Raw genomic sequence first — 16,996 nt, forward strand, 5'->3', positions numbered from 1 at the left:
GGCTTGCTCATCCCGCCTGGCCACAGCCGCTTCCCAGCTGCTCAGCAGCGCGCCGCTAATGGCGACGATCTCTTCCGCCGCGCCGACGCGGAATACAGATGCGACCCGAGCTGGCGTGCGCTGCCCGGAGGCGTACCTGTCCCCCCAAGGTCCTCTCTGATGTGATTGCTTTCAAATTGGAAGTAGGAACGTAATGGAAATTTCCAGACTGTGCTCCACACCTTTATTTTTGACCTTCTTCCCTCGCCTTGGTGGCCGTGAGAGTCCCACTCCAGGGCTGCGCGGGGGCGGGGATGGAGGGACGGCCGCGCCGGGGAGGCACGGGCAGGATTTCCCCAGGGTTCCAGCACCCCGAATTGTTGTCTTCCTGCCACTTCCTGCTTCATCCTTCTCTCGCGGGGAGCTGATGGCTGGAGAGCCCTAAATGTCCTCTGCGCCCTCGCCCAGCCCCGCGGGTCTCTGGGGGCGCGGAGATGCCATTACACCTCACGTGACCCCCGCGCGGGGCTGGTCCTGCAGGAGGCGTCTCGCCGGGTGTTAATTAAAGGTCACAACAAAATAGACCTGCCGGCACACCAGAAGGAATGTCCTCCCGGGAAATGAAAAATGACACCCCAGAGCAGCCACGTGTGGAGCCTGGCTTGTGCCGGCTTCCTGCACTCCCGGGCGCCGCGCCGGGGGCGGAGGCGGGGACCGCGGAGGGGCGGCGTGTGGGTGCCCTGCAGGTCCTATGGGTCCCCGGCGCGAGGAGACGAGCGCGGAAGCTGGCGAGGGGACTGAGCTCTGGCCCGCAGAGGCCGAGGCCAGCCCGTGCCACACCCCCTCTCCGGCCCGCGCCGTCCGCGCTGCCCGTGTGCGGCGCGGCGAATCCTCAGTTTCCCCCGCCCGGCAGCTGGGTGCTGGGGCTCACCTGTCCAGCCCTGAGGGTTTAGCGCCCCGCGGGTTGGGGCTCCGGCGGGGCAGGCAGGCGGGCGGGCTGGGGGCGGGGGCAAGGGCCCGCGGGTCCTCCAGCTGCGCTCCGGGAGGGAGGCCCCCGGGCGGCCCCGGGTGGGGAGGACCGTTCCAGAAAAGGTTTGCAGGGCAGGTCTGGGAGAACAAAGGGCGGGGGGAGGACCCAGCGTGTTTGTGGACTTGTGACTCAATCCGTTTTACACGGCGTTTCAAAAGCAGACCTGCAAGCCTCGCCAGGAAGAGAAAAGAACTTGGGGGCGGGGGAGCTGGGGCGCAGCGTTCCCGTCCCCCCGCAGCGGCGTGGCCTTAGAGCCCCGGCCGCGGGCCACTCGCCAGGAACTTCCTCGCCGGGAGCGAGATTTACGACCCCACCCCCGCCCGGGAGCGCGGCCTCGCAATGTCAGGCAGGAGCGCCGCGCCATAAAATGGATCCCGGGCGGCGCGGCGGCAGCAGGCGGGCGGCGGGCTCCAAGGAGGCGCGGCCGCGGCTCCCGAGGTTCTGCGCTGCGCCCAGGCGCACACGCGCGCCCTGACCGTGGACGGCTCCGGGCCACGCAGGGCCGCCCCACTCCCTGCCCTCGCGCAACTGTCAGGCGAAACGGGCCGGCGCATATTGGCTTGGCGACACGCCGAGGCTCCTCCCCGAGTCTGGATCTTTATATTTTGGGAGAATTTCTTTGAACTCAGCGAGCGCGGTGAAGGAGGCAAGTTCCCACCGCCGGCTGCGCGGGCGGAGGGCGCGTGCGGGCGCGGCGCGGCGCGGGCTCGCCCACCTTCCCGCGGCCGCTGTGCGCCCGATCGGCCCCTCTGTCTCCTCGCGGAGGAGAACCGACTGACTTGGCTGAGGGCGATGCCAGTGATCTGGCTGTGACCGCGAAAAGAGAACGCGTGACTGCAGGAGGCAGAAGAGGAAGAAAAGCATTATTTGGAGAGAAGAATAAACCAGCTACTCCAACCCTTTCTGCAAATTGGTGCTATTACTTCTGGGTCCATTTGCCTTTTTTCTCCCCGAACCCCCAATTTGGAAATCTTGACTTGAGGGCCAAGAGACAGCCCCCCTACAACGGGGGAGGGGAGGGGGGCGCTTCTGGGTTGGCAGACCTTTTGGATGTAGCGTTGGCGAGACACTTAGACGCTCTCCTCTGCAAAAGCCACGATGAATTCAGTAGCTGGGAATAAAGAGAGGCTTGCGGTCTCCACCAGGGGCAAGAAATATGGGGTAAGTTGTAACGGGCACAAAGCGGAGACGCGTTACCAGGGCCACCGGGCGTGGGGCGCCCCTTCCCGGCACGCGCGGCCCCGGCTCGGCTGCAGCCGCGGGAGCTCCTGGCGCGGCCGTGCGTGCGCGGAGGCGGGTCCGCCGCCGGGACCCGCACACCGCCTGGCTGTCCGAGGCTTCCCGGCCCCTCGTTCCTTGCTTTCCCTGCACCCTTAACTTTTGCACTATTCCCGGACTTCTAGGCAATTAAGCCGAAGGGAGGGTTTCCCGTGAATTCCCTGCCGTTCCTCGGATCGTGTCCTTGGAGCAGGAAGGTCCTTTCATTTACTTGCAGGATCTGAAGGGCTGTACCCCGAATGAATTAAAAACCCAGAAGTCACAGCCCCTTCCCACCCCCCGGGTAGGTGTTTCACGATCTGGGACCTGGGCTCCTGCTAGGGTGGGTGCTGGGTTCGAAAGCGCGGGGCGCTGTGTCTGTGGGTTTGCTCTGAGGAAACCGTTCGCACCCCTCTCCAGCCGGGTCCCCAGCAAGCCCGTCTCCCGACCCAAGGACCAGTCCGCTGGTGCCCGGGAACCGGCGCAGGGGTCACCCGGGCGGTGGGGACTCACTTCAGGACAATTACTGAGACCGATGGCGGGAATGTAGGTGCGGGGCTTGGTGTAGTCGGGAGCCGGCGCGCGTGGGTCCGCGGGCGGGATGGCGCCCCTTTGCCCGGCGCAGCCCTGGGGCTCAGGATCCGGCAGCCCCGCCGCGTTGTCAGCGCGTGTCTCCCCCGCAGGTGAACGACGGCTGCTCGCCCACCAACCCCGCGGCGCCCTTCTCCCCGGAAAGCTGGTACCGCAAAGCGTACGAGGAGTCGCGCGCGGGGAGCCGGCCCACCCCCGAGGGCGCGGGCTCGGCGCTCGGCTCTTCGGGGACCCCGTCCCCCGGCTCGGGCACCTCGTCCCCGAGTTCCTTCACCGGCTCCCCGGGGCCCGCGTCTCCGGGCATCGGCACCAGCTCGCCAGGCTCCCTGGGCGGCTCGCCGGGCTTCGGCACTGGCTCCCCGGGCTCCGGGAGCGGCGGCGGCTCCTCCCCCGGCTCGGACCGCGGCGTCTGGTGCGAGAACTGCAACGCCCGCCTGGTGGAGCTGAAGAGGCAGGCGCTCAAGCTGCTGCTCCCGGGGCCCTTTCCCGGCAAGGTGAGCGGGGGGCGGGGCGGCGGGCGGGTGACCCCGGGGTGCGGGCTGCGACCCCGGACCGGAGGGCTGGACCACGCGCCTTGCCGCCCTGGAGGAGCCCTGGCACCGCGGGGGCTGTGGCACACCCCGGGGACCTCAGCTCAGGCGGCCGCCCCGCCTGGGTCCCTCTGCGAGGTCCCAGAGGGACGGAGCCCAAAGCTTCGGGCTCTGGGTTCTCCAGGGACGCCCCCAGGTGGCTCGTCCCGCCGCTGGAGACCGTAGGTTGCCCGTTGGCCTTTTCCCCAGCCCCCATCTGTGATCCTTTAGAATGTCAGTGGGGGCAGTCACAGCAAGCTGAGAGCTGGGAGCTGGCGTTTCCGGTTGCTTATTACAGAAACAGAGAAGCACACTGGGAAGCCAGCCTCGCCCCCTTAACGTTCCGTGTCTGTCGGAGGAGGATTAAGAGGTGGCTCGCTCCATGACAAGCACGTTGGTTCTTCCATAGCAACACGTCGTGTGCCTGGCCTGGAGTCCCCAGAGTGCAACACAATGCAATTGTATTTGCACTGTTGGGTCCAAGTACTATCGAATGATAATATTTACTCTTCCACTTCAAAGAGTTTTTATCAGCGGTTAGAGAGAAATACCAAGAAAACAGTGGATTGCAGTGGTTTCTGACACTTTGTTCAGTGGCATTTTCTGGTTTATATTTGTGACTTCTGAAATGAGATATTGTGATTTTGAATAGTAGGATTTAGCAATAACTGCATCTGCTTGCCTTGTCTGCTTATCCAAACACACGCGATGCTGTTTTTATATACGAGGTTAAGTTAAACAAATATCCACAGACTGCTGTAAAATTTTAAATGTGGAAAATCACCGCCGGGAGAATTGGTTTTATGAATCCAGAACTCACCTCAAGAATAATTAACTGGTGGGTTGTTGTAACAGTGCCATTTTTGTACTTCAGTAATAAATCTGCAGGACACCCCAAGAATAAATCTCAGCGAATCTGAAAGCTTATCTTACTCTTGCATGGTAGACCCTCTAATTTAACAGTGTTTCATCACTCACAGATTTATTTGCTGTTTCGATTATTCATCGGTATTCATTGATTTCCTACCCCATTCAAGTCACGGCGTCAGGTACAGCATAGAAAATAACAGGTACATCCATCCAGTCCTTTGCACACAGAGCTTATGTTCTCCTGAAGAATACAGAACCACAAAATGCTGTTTATAATTTATTCACATTGGTGTGGGAGTGGAAGAAGGCAGGGTGGGGTGCCCTGAGGTTATATAATGAGACTGGGCCGTCTGATAAAGATTTGGAGGACTTTGGTTCTTAAAGATATGCAATATCTGATATTTGGCAGTGCTAATAAGTTGCAGCCTAACAAATTATTGTAGAGTATTCTTGGGGATCTGTTATAATAGGTTATGTCGTTGAGTGCTTCTCATGTGCAAAAGTAAAACAAAACAGATTCACTTTATTGAAATGGAAGAGGGGGAGGAAAATGTGCAGGAAGAAGAAACAAATGCTGAAGCTTAAATGTATCCAGCGTGATTTATGAGGTCAAGTGACAAACTGGGTTTATGTGGAAGCTGCTCGAAAAATTCACACGTAGTACATACAGGAGGTGTCCCAATATTGCTGGTTTTATTTACGTGATGAGGTAAAAGTGATGCTGGGGAACTGATCAGATTGATAGAGCGAAGCACTGATGTCCCAAACCTTGGTGCTTTTCCCTGACTCACAGTGATCCAGGGACATCTAGAGCAGAGCTGCCAGTCATGGTGATAGACACAGGGGTCGTTGTAACGACATGCGTGTCACACAGAACTGCAGTTGCCTGAGTTTTATACGGGGAGCAGCTCAGGACTTAGCCAGGAGTCAGGGGCGCTTTGGGTTAGCACATTGTTAGTCAGGAAGTATGGGGCCCCAATTTTAACCAATCTGCACGGCTTTGGGAACAATAATTTTAGGAGTGTGTATGCACCCTGTAATTAGTTACAGTTTCCGTTGTTTCCATTATACCAGTTAAGCCAAAGAACGCCAGTTCTCCCATGCACGGTGGATGGTGGGCTATGTGGCTTGGACACAAGGCCTCTCTTCTTCCTGGTGCAGGATTTATGAGCCAACAGTGCACCTCTCTAGCTCTCAGGCACTGAAGGAGTTAAGTTTCATTAGAACAAGAGATGTCATTGTGACTCCAACATGTAATTCGCCCTGGAGAGTGAGAGTCTGGGAGATAAAGACATGTTTTTGAGGGATAATTAGCAAAAATCATCTTGTAATTCACTTAAGATGCTTAACTCTGTGGTGGGGAATATTTTTTCGAATGGAGTTATTAAATTCTACTAGGTGGCATTAAGTCTCCTAGGTAGGCATTTAAAAGTCAAAAGCAAAGTAGTGTATTCAGGAACCCTATTATTTTAGGATAGATTTGGTTTTGGTTCTTTGTCTACCGCTGATGTATTGGTAACACTGAGTAAGTCACTTTTCCTTTGTATATTTTAACTTTGTCCTTCATATCCCAGTGGGAAAAAGATTCCAACTTTTAGACTGTCATAAGAATTATCTAACGAAAGATTTGAAAAATGTTTCAATTCTTTAGAGAAAGACGTGAGGTTTAATAATTATTAATTAAACAAGCTTCTGTTAAGGTTCTTTGAGATTTTTCTCATGAAACATTACCTAATTTCAAGTTCTAATTTCCATAGTGTGCTTCCCAAATGTCATACTGCCATAGGAATTCACATCCTATGCCCATTTGTAGATAGGAAGCCCTACTGAATTCCCCTAGTTTTACCTATGAGATACTTGGGTAGGGGGTGGCAGGGTGAGGTGTGCAGCGCCCCTGGAGAGGTCACTGGTTTCCCTCCAAATTAGTGACTGGCCGTGCTAGCCTGAGAGTTCCACCTTACCCTGAGCACTCACAGGAGTTATGGGGCCACTGGAGAACAGAGCTTCGTAGCAGAATGTGACACCCCGGGGTTGTAACTGGATGGGAGACCGTGGTGTTGACTGAGGCAGCAAACACAGGTTTGGATGGAGTCCAGAGGATGGGATGATAATGCATTTGGGTTTCCATGGATGAAATTGGCGTCTTTTGGAAAAGAGATGGAGAGTGCAGGTAGATTTCATCATGAAAATTTTATTGTTGGCAGTGTCAAGAATCTCAAATGTAGAAGTGACAACTGTAAGTTCACATAATGATGCTCTGAATTTGTTTTTTTTCCAATAGCATCTTCCCCAGGTGAGGAGAGATTTGTGCCTGGTGGCAGACTGTAAAACATTCTGGTTGACTTTTATTACTGCAGTCACTAAAAAAGTGCTTACTTGGTTTATATCATTTCTCTTCTAGGGCTGGTAAGTAGAAGTGGTCAGATAAAACAAGAGTGTGGATGTGTGAAGTGTTGGGATTTTAAGTGAGGACAGTCCTTTTACCCATTGTAATGTTCCATTGTGGAAATATAAAACTACTTCATGTCTAGTGGTGAGTGTGTCTTTTCTGTTTTATAGAGTTGAGGCACTAAGCCAGAGATAGAGACCAAGAAAAAAATTTCTCATTTTTGAGCTAGCCTAGGTTACTGGTATTTGTGACAGAACTTTTGAATTGACGGTGTAAGCCCTAGGAAACATCAGCCTAAAGAAATTCCCCAGAGTAGGAAGCAATGCTCCAGGTTGGCAGAAGGTTATCAGACATCTGTTCATTTCCATATCAATAGAAGAAAATCTTCTCGTACGTAGAAAAAGTCCAGAACTATGTTTCTCTATATTTTCTTTTTACAGTCACATATTCGGAGTCCATTTATGCCCCAGAAATATCAGCAAGATTAGCCAGACATCCTGCGAAGGGTGGCCAGGAATCACAAGATAAAAGAAAGGAATGTGTCCTAGGGGTTAAAAACACCAAACGCGGGCTCTAAATAGCCAGAGCTCAAGGAAGTCTAGACTTGGGGAGATATAAATACATATTTCTGTGATTTACTAGCTCCAAAAGAGAGGTATGGAAAGTAACTCTATTCAAAAGATCCCCCAAAAGGCACCATGAAACACTTTATAAATAGATAAAATAGACATTGCATTTAAAATATTTATTAGTTATAAGGGAATTTTACTTGAAATTTCCTTCCAAGAACACGTTTCAAAAAGCTTCATTAGATGCAGTTTGGAAGTATTCTAGATAAAGGAATAGCTAAGAGATAGTATCAGTAATGAAAAATTCCTGCAGCATAATCATTTAAAAATTTCCAGAACATCTTAGAGTTTATAGAAACATTGCCAGGACACCATGTGAGCAGTAAGCTCTCCTCTCCGGCTAAGCACACTATGAAACAGCTGCAGTGCACTCTACCAGACTTTTAATTGTGGAACCGGCAGGGTCAGTTTCTGTAGTGACTTGATTCACTTTGCAAAAGCTCTTGGCCTGCAATCAGTTCTTCCACACTCATTGTGGATGGGATTATTGTATTAGAACTGTGATCTTCCAATGGCCAAGGCTAGTAGTTTGTCAGTGTTTGAAAGGATTAAGACAGTTAAAATTTAGGCCACATCGGTTAGTCTTTGGTCTGGTATCACAGATCATGTCATCATCAGCTAATAATGGTGATGACGATAATTGTAACGATGGTAGGAAATGGCTAACAATTATTGTCCGTATGTGCCAGGCAGTATACTAAGACACACACACACACACACACACACACACACACACACACATCTCACACACATCTCACACAGCTAAAGGAAGATAAACAAGATATTTTTTCCACTCTAGAATTCCAGATGGTTGGTGTGCTTGCTACGAAATACAAGCACACTTCCCCCAGAGCCACCGAGGGTCACTATGAGCGTGACTGACTGAGAGACCCCTGCCTAAGGATGGGGTCACTGTCTGGCTGTGCTTTAGGGGAGTGGGGAGATGGCGGCGGAGGGGGCGGATGGGTGAGACGTCAGGATCCCGAGTTGAGTTATTTTCTTGATGGGAACGTAATGGAGCAGGGAAGGAATTTCCCTGTTTCTGTATTTATTCAGATGAGACTGCACAGTCCTCTCTGTACAGAAAACCCTGCCCGAGGGCTCTGTCCTGACCTGGGAGGAAGAACCCTGCCTGGACCCTCAGCACCATGCAGTGGGGCCGCCACTTCCACGCTGTTCTGTCCCCCAAAACATTGCACGTTGGCTGCACCTTCAGGAATATAAACCCGGTTTCTCTTTAACCTCTTTCTTTCTTTTTTATTTTTTGGTACTGGGAATCGAACTCACAATCTCACACTTGCCAGGCAGGCACTGTAGGGCTGAGATATATCCCTGGCCCCTTTAACCTCTTTCTTAAGTCACAGCTGTTCGTAAGTGTCTTTTCCTTCCTTTTTAAAAAGACCCCTCTCCGCTTTTGTTGTTCTGGAGCACTGCTTCGGCCGGGCTTGCAGCTGGTCCTTCTTCCATCGGCGATCTGAACCATTTATCTTGAACCACACTGTGCAGGTGCGAAAGGACTTGGGGCACGTCCGTATTCCTAAATTATTTTTAGGAATCCTGCTCCAGAATCTTTCTGAGAAAACTGGATCTTGAATCATGGCTATAAAGGCATCCGTGTATCATTTCCAGATTTCATAGGAATTCACTGTTTTCTCTTACTTTTTTTTTTTTTTCAGTGTTCAGCTCTCTGATCCATTGGAAGACTACTTGGGTATATAACAAAAGGCATATATTAATTTTATTCTTTTCTAAATAACTATCCAGTCATCCCCAAACCTTTATCCATCTTTCCTTTACTGATTTGATGTACCACCATTATCATAAGGCAAATTCATACTTATATTTCCACACAGAGGCTTTGCATAATTCTTGTTAATTTTTCTGGTAGGTATTATATTTTTTTTGCTATTATGTACAAAGTCTTTACTTCCATTATCTTTTCTAGTTGATAAGTGTATATGTGAAGATTGATTCATATGTTGATTTTACTTTTTACTGCTACTAATACTGCTTTTTTTAAAAAAAAATGGTATTTGACTTTTAAAAAATTATCTTCAAATAGAGATATCAGTACTCCCTTTCCTGATGTTATGCCTTTAAAGATTTTCTCTTGTTTATTGCATTGGTTAATACTTCTAATACAACATTAAATGGTAGTGACATAGTGGGGATGTGTGTTGTGTTTTTTTATTAAGATTTTGGCTTTTGGGCAAAGGTCTATATTTTTACAAATTAAGGAAATATTTATCAATTCCTATTTTATTCAGTTTTGTTTTTTGTTTTTTTGTTTTTTTGTTTGAATCAGGATTGGGTGGTGTATTTTGCCAGCTATCTTCTCAGTGTTTAGGGAGATAGTCACTTTTCTCCTTAGATTTATTAATATTGGAATTTAATCCCGGTGTCATTAAGTTCCTTTGGTCATAGTGCATTTTAAAAATATGGTGCTGAGTTCAGTTTGATAATATTTTATTTTATTTATGGTTTTTGCTTTGCTGTTTGTGTACCAATAAACATTTCCAATTCTCATTCATGTACCAGCTGTAGAACTATGCCAAACTATGAAAAAGACTAAAATTCCTGCCCTGGAGCAAGTCACACTCTAGAGTTAGAGACAGATACAAAATGCAGAAGTTAGAGTATAGTGTGTGAAGTGCAGGAATGAAGGGGTGTGCTCACTGCCAAGAAACAGGTAGAGCGACCCTGGCTTAGGAACGCTGGGTAAGACAGGAACATAGCGAAACCCAGACATCTAGGCAGAGGGAACAGCAGGCACAAGGCGCAGGAGGGTTACGCACACTCAGCGCACAGTGTGTGTGTGAGTGACAGGTGGGGAAGTTGCAGAGGGGAGAGTAAAAGGCTTACAGGTGAGAGTTTGGACTTTGTCTGCAGGCAGTAGGCAGCCACCGGAGGATGCTCAGGAAAGGGCTGGGGTGATCGGATGTGCATTCTGAGAGGCTAGGCTGCGGGCAGTGGTGTCCTGGAGTCCAGCTGTGAGGCCCCTCACGGTGGTTTGTGTGGATCATGCAGACTGTACTAAAGCAGAGTAGATCTGAAAGATACTGTGTATAGAAAAACCTGGAAAGTTGGCTCCTGAGATGTGGGGCGGGAGGGAGAGTGAGGAGAGGGAGTGTTCTCCCAGATTTCTGGCTAGGACAAATGTGGGGATGGAATCATCAATTATTCAGGAACAGAGTACAGGCTGTGAGCGGGTTTTCATTATTAGGGCTCTGGTTTTCAAGGATGGGTTTTGGATAATGAAATCAGTTCGGGCTGCCCAGAGCTTGAGGTAGAATGGTCCAGTGGGCCCAGGGGGCGCTCCGGCATAGGTTCAGAAGTGAGACGCGTTTCTGGAGAGGTGCATATGGCGAAGCTGGTGGAATTAAGATGGTGTGAGCTCCTCACGGATGTGTGAGGGGGAACAATACCCAGTGGAGCCCGTTGACATTGAAGAGATAGAGAGCCTGAGGAGTTGGCAAGACAAACCAAGAAGGAGAGGCTAGAAATGTGGGAGGGGAAAAAATAGGAGCAAATGGTGTCATGGAAACCAGGAGAAGCGTGAGCTCCAAGGGCTAGGGGAGATGAGAGGTCCAAATCTTAGAGGGAACAAGGATGCAGGACTGAGGTGTCCACTGATTGGTCAAATAGGAGGTCATTGGGGATCTCTGAGGAGTTGCTGGCACTTCGGAGAAAGGCAGCCAGTGGCAGTGTGTCCAGGAGTCCATGGATTAGTGAAGACATTGAGGCCGTATTGGGGTGGTTGAGGGCCCTAAAAGGTTATGAGACATTCATCTTCTGAGGCTCTTATTGCCATAGATGAAGACCTGGAGTCAGCGGCCTGGGTGCAGTCAGGCTGCATCACTTACAGTGACTTGGACAAGCCACTCACACTTTCTGAACCCGGTTATTCCCATCTACCCAGTGGGGGCAGTGACAGCAACCCACCCTCAGGTGCTGAGGATTAAGTGAAATTGCAAGATAATATATATTTAACCATCACTTTCCATTATTACACTGACTTTTCAGCTCATTAAAAGACCCGTTCCCTTCCATTCCTTCGCTCCTATTTCTAGAGCTCTGACACCAAGATGGAGAGAAAGGCACGGAGTCAGAGGAAGTGAGACCATTTAGCTCTTTCTTGTCCTGTTCTTCATCTCCAAGTCACTAAAGCATGTCATACTTGTTCACTGATATGTAGCTCCACAGAAAGTTTGAGAGCTCGGGTGATGGAAATAGCTGCTCTGGTGAGCTGAGTAGCTATGAATATGGATCGAGAGGCTTTGTCGCAGATGGAGATCGCTTCTTTAAGCCCTGCCCCTCTCACAGGCCCCCCAGGGAGCGCTGCAGACGGGCATTTGGCGCTTGGGGCTCGGGTGAATGAAGGAGAGCAGATTTCCTCAGTGACTGCGCATGCCGTGTGCAGATCTGCAGGGCACCAGGAGTCCGGGCTTATCTGCCTTCCGATCCAGTTTTATCTTTCTCAGACAGTTTTCTTTGCTGCTCTACTTTGCTGATCCCGTTGTGTCCATTACGACCAGACCCTGTGGAACAGTCTGAAGTGGAGACGACGCCTCCCCCACCAAACTCCTTTCTGCATGTGTCTCAGCATGGAGCTGGAGTTGGTGTGGCAGAGAGGGCTCTTATCCACCCTGCAAGGGTGCTGCTGATCTGGGGATAGGTTTGCTGATCTGGGGGCAGAGCAACTTCTTAGATAGGCAGAACTCTCTCTGAGTATTTCATGAGTGTCCTAGATTAGGTTACATCTGAGGGGTTATTTTTAATCCTCTTTTTACTGGAGTTAAAGTTCCATACTGTTGCCCACTGTAAAAAGTTCTTGAAGTAATTTTAGCTCTGTCTGTAGCATACTTCTCAACTCTTGAACAGTTCTTATGGGCAAAATTGCTATTCATTTAAAATTTTTTTTTTTGTTTGAAAGTGTGAACTGCAAATAATAAGCTAAAATCTGCTTTTCTACCACAAGGGTAATGAACACAAATTTTAGTTGAATAATTCTTTATCTCATCTGAGTGATGTTTGAGATTGCTAATTGCTAATTTTTCCCCTGCAAGATAATAGAGGAACTTAGCTTGGGAATTTTTTGTGTGTATGTGTGTGCAATTCTACCTTTTAATTAGCAGGGATGAGCAGCTATGCTTTCCCACGAAACACTTTCACCTTTATTTGTGGTGGTTGCTTTCTTTAGGATTGTAATCACTGCCTCCTTCCCCCATGCCATCTGACCAGAAGTTCCTGCAGCAAGGGGAGATTTATGTATTAACGGATTAGAAGCCAGAAATAAAGGCAAAACCGAAAGCTGTAGAGCTGTCTAACCAAAAGGTTATGGAGAAAGTAAATAGTCAACTTCAGGCAAACAGTGAACAATCACTATTTTTTAAGAAAATAATCAGCTGTCTGGTTCTACAGAAGTAGAAGGACAGCAGGCAGCTGAAGAGGTGACCCCGAATGCCCTCCCTGTGGTCCCATGGCTGGGGACTGGAGCATCCCCTGACCCCTACCAAGTCAGGCAGCATGGCAATGGGGGCTGAGGGGCAGTGGGGGAAGGAGAAGGAACAGAATACGGCAGATGGGGAGATTCTGAGTCCTAGGCTTGCTCTAAAATCTGCGAACAGAGGTACAATCCAGCCCACACTGTCACTGTGACCTTGGGAAACTCACCCAGCCGACCTGTGCTTTGTTTCTCTCTCACTCTATCTTCGTAGGGCTGGGTATGGAACCCAGGACTTCATGCTGCGCTAGACACATTCTCTTTTGTAAGCTAGGAGATGGGCGTGGGTGGGCCCTCGACTATCCCTTAGGCTGGGAGTCTCTGCAAAGCTGGACAGAGACTTCAGGAGCCCATTTTTCACCCCTGCATTCCAGAAAGGTATGCTGGACAAAATCCTAGATGGAGTTCTGGCTGAACCGAGAGCCAGTCTGTTCCTGGGCAGCTGTGTGGCAGGATTTCCGGACAAACTTGTCAGTCCATCCAGGTGAAGGCACTGGTTGTGCCATGATTGTCGAAGGTTCTGCCTTTGGTTATCTGGATCATAAATTGAATGACAAGGTTCTGCCTGTTTATTTCTTTTCTTTCTTGCGCTGAGGATGGGACCCAGGACCTCATGCATACAAAGCACACACCCTACCATTGAGATACACCCCCAGGCCCTTCCTGTTTTTTAATAAAACTATTTGCCTCACCGTCTTCTGTGTTTGTAAGTAGAAATAAACTTAGACAACAAAAGGACAGTTGATTTTATGAAAGCAACTTGATCAGGAGTGTTTGAGAAGTATGGCCTTAGATGGAATTTAGAAAGAACTGCTTATCATTAGTTTTATTAGGAATATCTACCATATTGGTTAGGAGTTGGAAGTAATTTGTACAGAGTTCTTTCAGGGAAGAAATACAGAACACCAAGATCCAAACATAGTATTCATCATTCTTTAAAAAAACTCTGTTGAGGGCCAGGGATATAGCTCAGCGGCATAAGCACCTGCCTGGCAAGCACAAGGTCCTGAGTTCGATTCCCAGTACAAAAAAAACTACGTTAAAACTTTTCTCCAACCCCGCCTTTTGATTTCTCTTTTTTTCCTGCATTTTCATAATTGTTCATATATATTTATGAATCGTACACCAAGACTCCTGTGATCCTGTAGTCTGGGGAAAGAGAGGCAGGTACTGCCAGATGGGTCAACAAGGTCAATTCAGTTATTATTGATTTCACTCTCCTCCTGTATCGCTAGCTGCGGTTGGCTTTCTGAGCTTCTTTAAGCTATCTGCTTCCCTAAACTCTTATTATGTTTTCATCTAAACACAACTCAAGGAGTACAGGGCTTCATTTGGCTTTTATTAGTCCAAAGCCCAAAGCACATTGAGACTTTGGAGCAGTTAGAGTTAAGAATTGGTACAGAGCAGCAACTTGCTCCTCCATGAAGTTCTCTGTGCATCTACTACTGGAGTGCAAACAGGTTCCACCACAAACACAACCAGTGCAGTGTTTGCCTTATGCACAACCAACCCTGCATAGATGTTTTCTTCAATTATGTCTTGTATTTCTTCTTTTATTCTTTACCCCATCAGTTAGGTCTGAAATTCCCAAAGAGACTTACTAATGGGCTGTGTGCATGTGCGTGTGTACATGCATGGCGTGTGTCTCTGTGTGTGTGTGTGCGTGCATACACACTTTGTAAAGCGCCTTAGGCAGCATATAAGTTGGTTACATGGTAGACATCCTGTCTTAGGTTTCAGAGATTGTTAGGCTGAAGCTTTTATTGGGGGTCAAGGCAACTAATAAAGTGGGCTGTGCAATTAAAAGGACATTCAGCAGAGCAGTGTGGCTCAGTGTGGGCTGCCAGAGCGGAGTGGAGAAAGCTGCTGGCAGCTGCAGGTCTGCCCGTGATGGCTTTACGAGCATTTTTTGCAGCCAGAGTGGTGAATGCAATACAAAGGCATGGTTTCAATCCGCCTCATCAGGCCCTCTGCTTCCTGTGTGAGGCATCCACTTGGGGGAAGGAAGTTGCTGGGTTGTGAGCTTTTTGTGGTGGTGGTTGGTGCTAATTCACCTTTTTTATGGAGTGCTTGTAGTTTTTAGTGATTTCCCCATAATGTCCTTTTATGGTGGTCAGGAAAGAGCTAAGAGAATGAAGAAGAGGTTTGGGAAGCTTGCCTGGGGCCACTCAGGAAACCTCAGGCTTCCCGATGTCCATGGGCCTTTGGGTAGAATTTATTTATGCAGCTGTTTTGTCCATGTGGATCTCCTTGGGTCTGTGCTCTGTACTTAGTGAGACTATCAGTTTTGTGCTTTGTTTGGTGCCTGTGACCTAGTACACTGTAGTGACTTTTTGAATACATGAATTCTCTGAGAATTTTTTTTTTTTTGAGACAGTTTCACTATGCAGTTCAGGCTGGCCTCCAACTCACAGCGATCCACCTGCCTCAGCCTCCCAAGTGCTGGGGTAACAGCCATGCACTCTCTGAGGATTTTTGAGGGAAGAAAATTGGCCACTGCTGTGTAATGGAAATGTTCCTGGGATGACAAGGAAAGATGCTGCTAAAGGAGGGGAGGCTGGCAGTCTGGGTAGGTGGGAGGCGATATCCTGGGAAGCGACACGGTGCTGTCCTGATGATGGTGTCTGCGTCTCCAGAGAAGAGTGAGATTCACAGGAGCAAGGGGCAGGAGCCGCAAGAGCGCTGCTGCATCGGCAGATCTTGGTCTAAGGCATCCATGGGCAGGCTAGTTTGGGGTCGTGACAGTTCTTGTTCCTCAGGGTGCTTTTGGTCTGTTTAGTCTGCAGCCCCTATAGTCATCTGTCCGCTTGCAGAAGCAAGCGGAGTGGGAGAGCTCACGGAGGCTCGGGGATAAGTCCCAGGATTCCAGGGAGAAGCTCACCACTGCTCACAAACTGGGCTGAGAGAACACAAGTCTTAGTCTACCTGGACTGCAGCAACAAAAATTCCGGAAGTGTGTGTGTGGGGGGGGCTTAGAAATCACACAGACATTTATATCTCACAGTGCTAGAAGCCGGGAGGTCCAAGGTCAAGGCCCTGGCAGAATCAGGGTCTGGGGAGCATCCTTTTTCTGGTGAGTAGCTAGCGCCTTCTCCTTTCCCCTGGGTCATCATCAACATGAGAGTTTCACCCCCCTGAGCTGGTCACCTCCTACAGATCTGGCCTCCCAGGCTCTTGCCCCGGGGATTAGGTTTCAACTTATGGATCGGGGAAAGCATAAGCATTCAGTCCTTTGCAGCCAGCATGAGGCCACTGGCCGAGGCCCTGGCCCCCGAGACAGTGGTTTAATTTCTCCTTTTATCTGGTAATTGGGTCGATACTGCCTGCATTACTTGGTGAGGTGGCAGTGCTTGCAGGATGAAGTAGGGTCGGAACGATAGAGGAATCTCTCTCTATTGCAAGGCATCGGCAGGTGGTTTCCAGTCCCTCACTGCGGCGCCTCAGGCGGGCAGGATGGTTTGTCTTGTGCCCGTGTTCGTGGGGTCTGGCGGTTCACGGGAAAAGCCGTGGACTAGTGCTCAGCACGCTGATTAGGACCAGCCACTGGTGCAGTTTGAGCAGGATCACGGACTTCCCACCTCTTTGTAATTCTTGGGGCAAAAAGCACTATAGCATTGACCGAATGTTTTACATTTTTAGCATTGCATGCCATCTTTACTCCTGGGAGCCTCCGATGCTCTTTTTTAATCATTAGTGTTTTGTAATTACAGCTCAATGGCTCAGAGGGAGCCTGAGGTATGGTCCAGCCTTACAGGGTTGGGAATGTGCTTCCTGGAGTCCCCTGACCATTACCAGCGCTGTATCCATAGTGAGGGCCTTAACTGCTTTCACCCTGTTTCCTCACCTGTAAGTGGTGAGGAAATAATAATAATAATAATAATATAGTTGCCCCCAAGCATGTTTGGTCTGGCACTAGTAGGCATATGTTAAGTGTCAATACCCAGCTTCCTGCTGTAAACTGCCATCGTGTAGAAAGAAAGGTAAAACTTCAGTGTGTAGTTCTGACGACCCCTGACTCCAGGATTCATTCTACATAATTTATATTCAGTTCATTCACTTTCATTTTCTCATCATCTGTCTGTCCATCTTCCCATTCATCCGCTAGTTCAGCATTTCTTTGGCCTTCACCCTGAGGTACACGCGTGTGGGCATCAGACTTGGCGATGCAGATGTGAGGAT

The 16,996-nt window shown here is 49.4% G+C and overlaps 1 protein-coding gene and 1 long non-coding RNA gene across 4 annotated transcripts in view; one reads left to right on the top strand and one right to left on the bottom strand.

Annotated features, from left to right (window-relative positions):
* Window positions 1-209: 209 nt before the first annotated feature.
* LOC106149852 lies at window positions 210-2,144 on the bottom strand. The gene is made up of 2 exons (XR_001236298.1): window positions 2,053-2,144; window positions 210-1,843 (listed from the first exon to the last, which is right to left on the bottom strand). It is a non-coding gene; the product is annotated as an uncharacterized LOC106149852 (long non-coding RNA).
* Kif26b (kinesin family member 26B) overlaps window positions 1,836-16,996 on the top strand; it is a 448,358-nt gene continuing 433,197 nt past the window's right edge. Inside the window, exons 1-4 of one of the 3 annotated variants that reach the window (XM_013520421.1) lie at window positions 1,836-2,170; window positions 2,505-2,570; window positions 2,687-2,812; window positions 2,950-3,351. In XM_013520421.1, coding sequence (XP_013375875.1) covers window positions 2,108-2,170; window positions 2,505-2,570; window positions 2,687-2,812; window positions 2,950-3,351 — 657 coding nt within the window. In that variant the 5' untranslated portion in view covers window positions 1,836-2,107. The remainder of the gene's footprint in view (window positions 2,171-2,504; window positions 2,571-2,686; window positions 2,813-2,949; window positions 3,352-16,996) is intronic. The other 2 variants (XM_013520424.1, XM_005374788.2) reach the window with 2 other exon arrangements.

Source organism: Chinchilla lanigera, unplaced genomic scaffold, assembly GCF_000276665.1.
Source record: "Chinchilla lanigera isolate Chin_1 unplaced genomic scaffold, ChiLan1.0 scaffold00005, whole genome shotgun sequence".
NCBI lineage: Eukaryota > Metazoa > Chordata > Mammalia > Rodentia > Chinchillidae > Chinchilla > Chinchilla lanigera.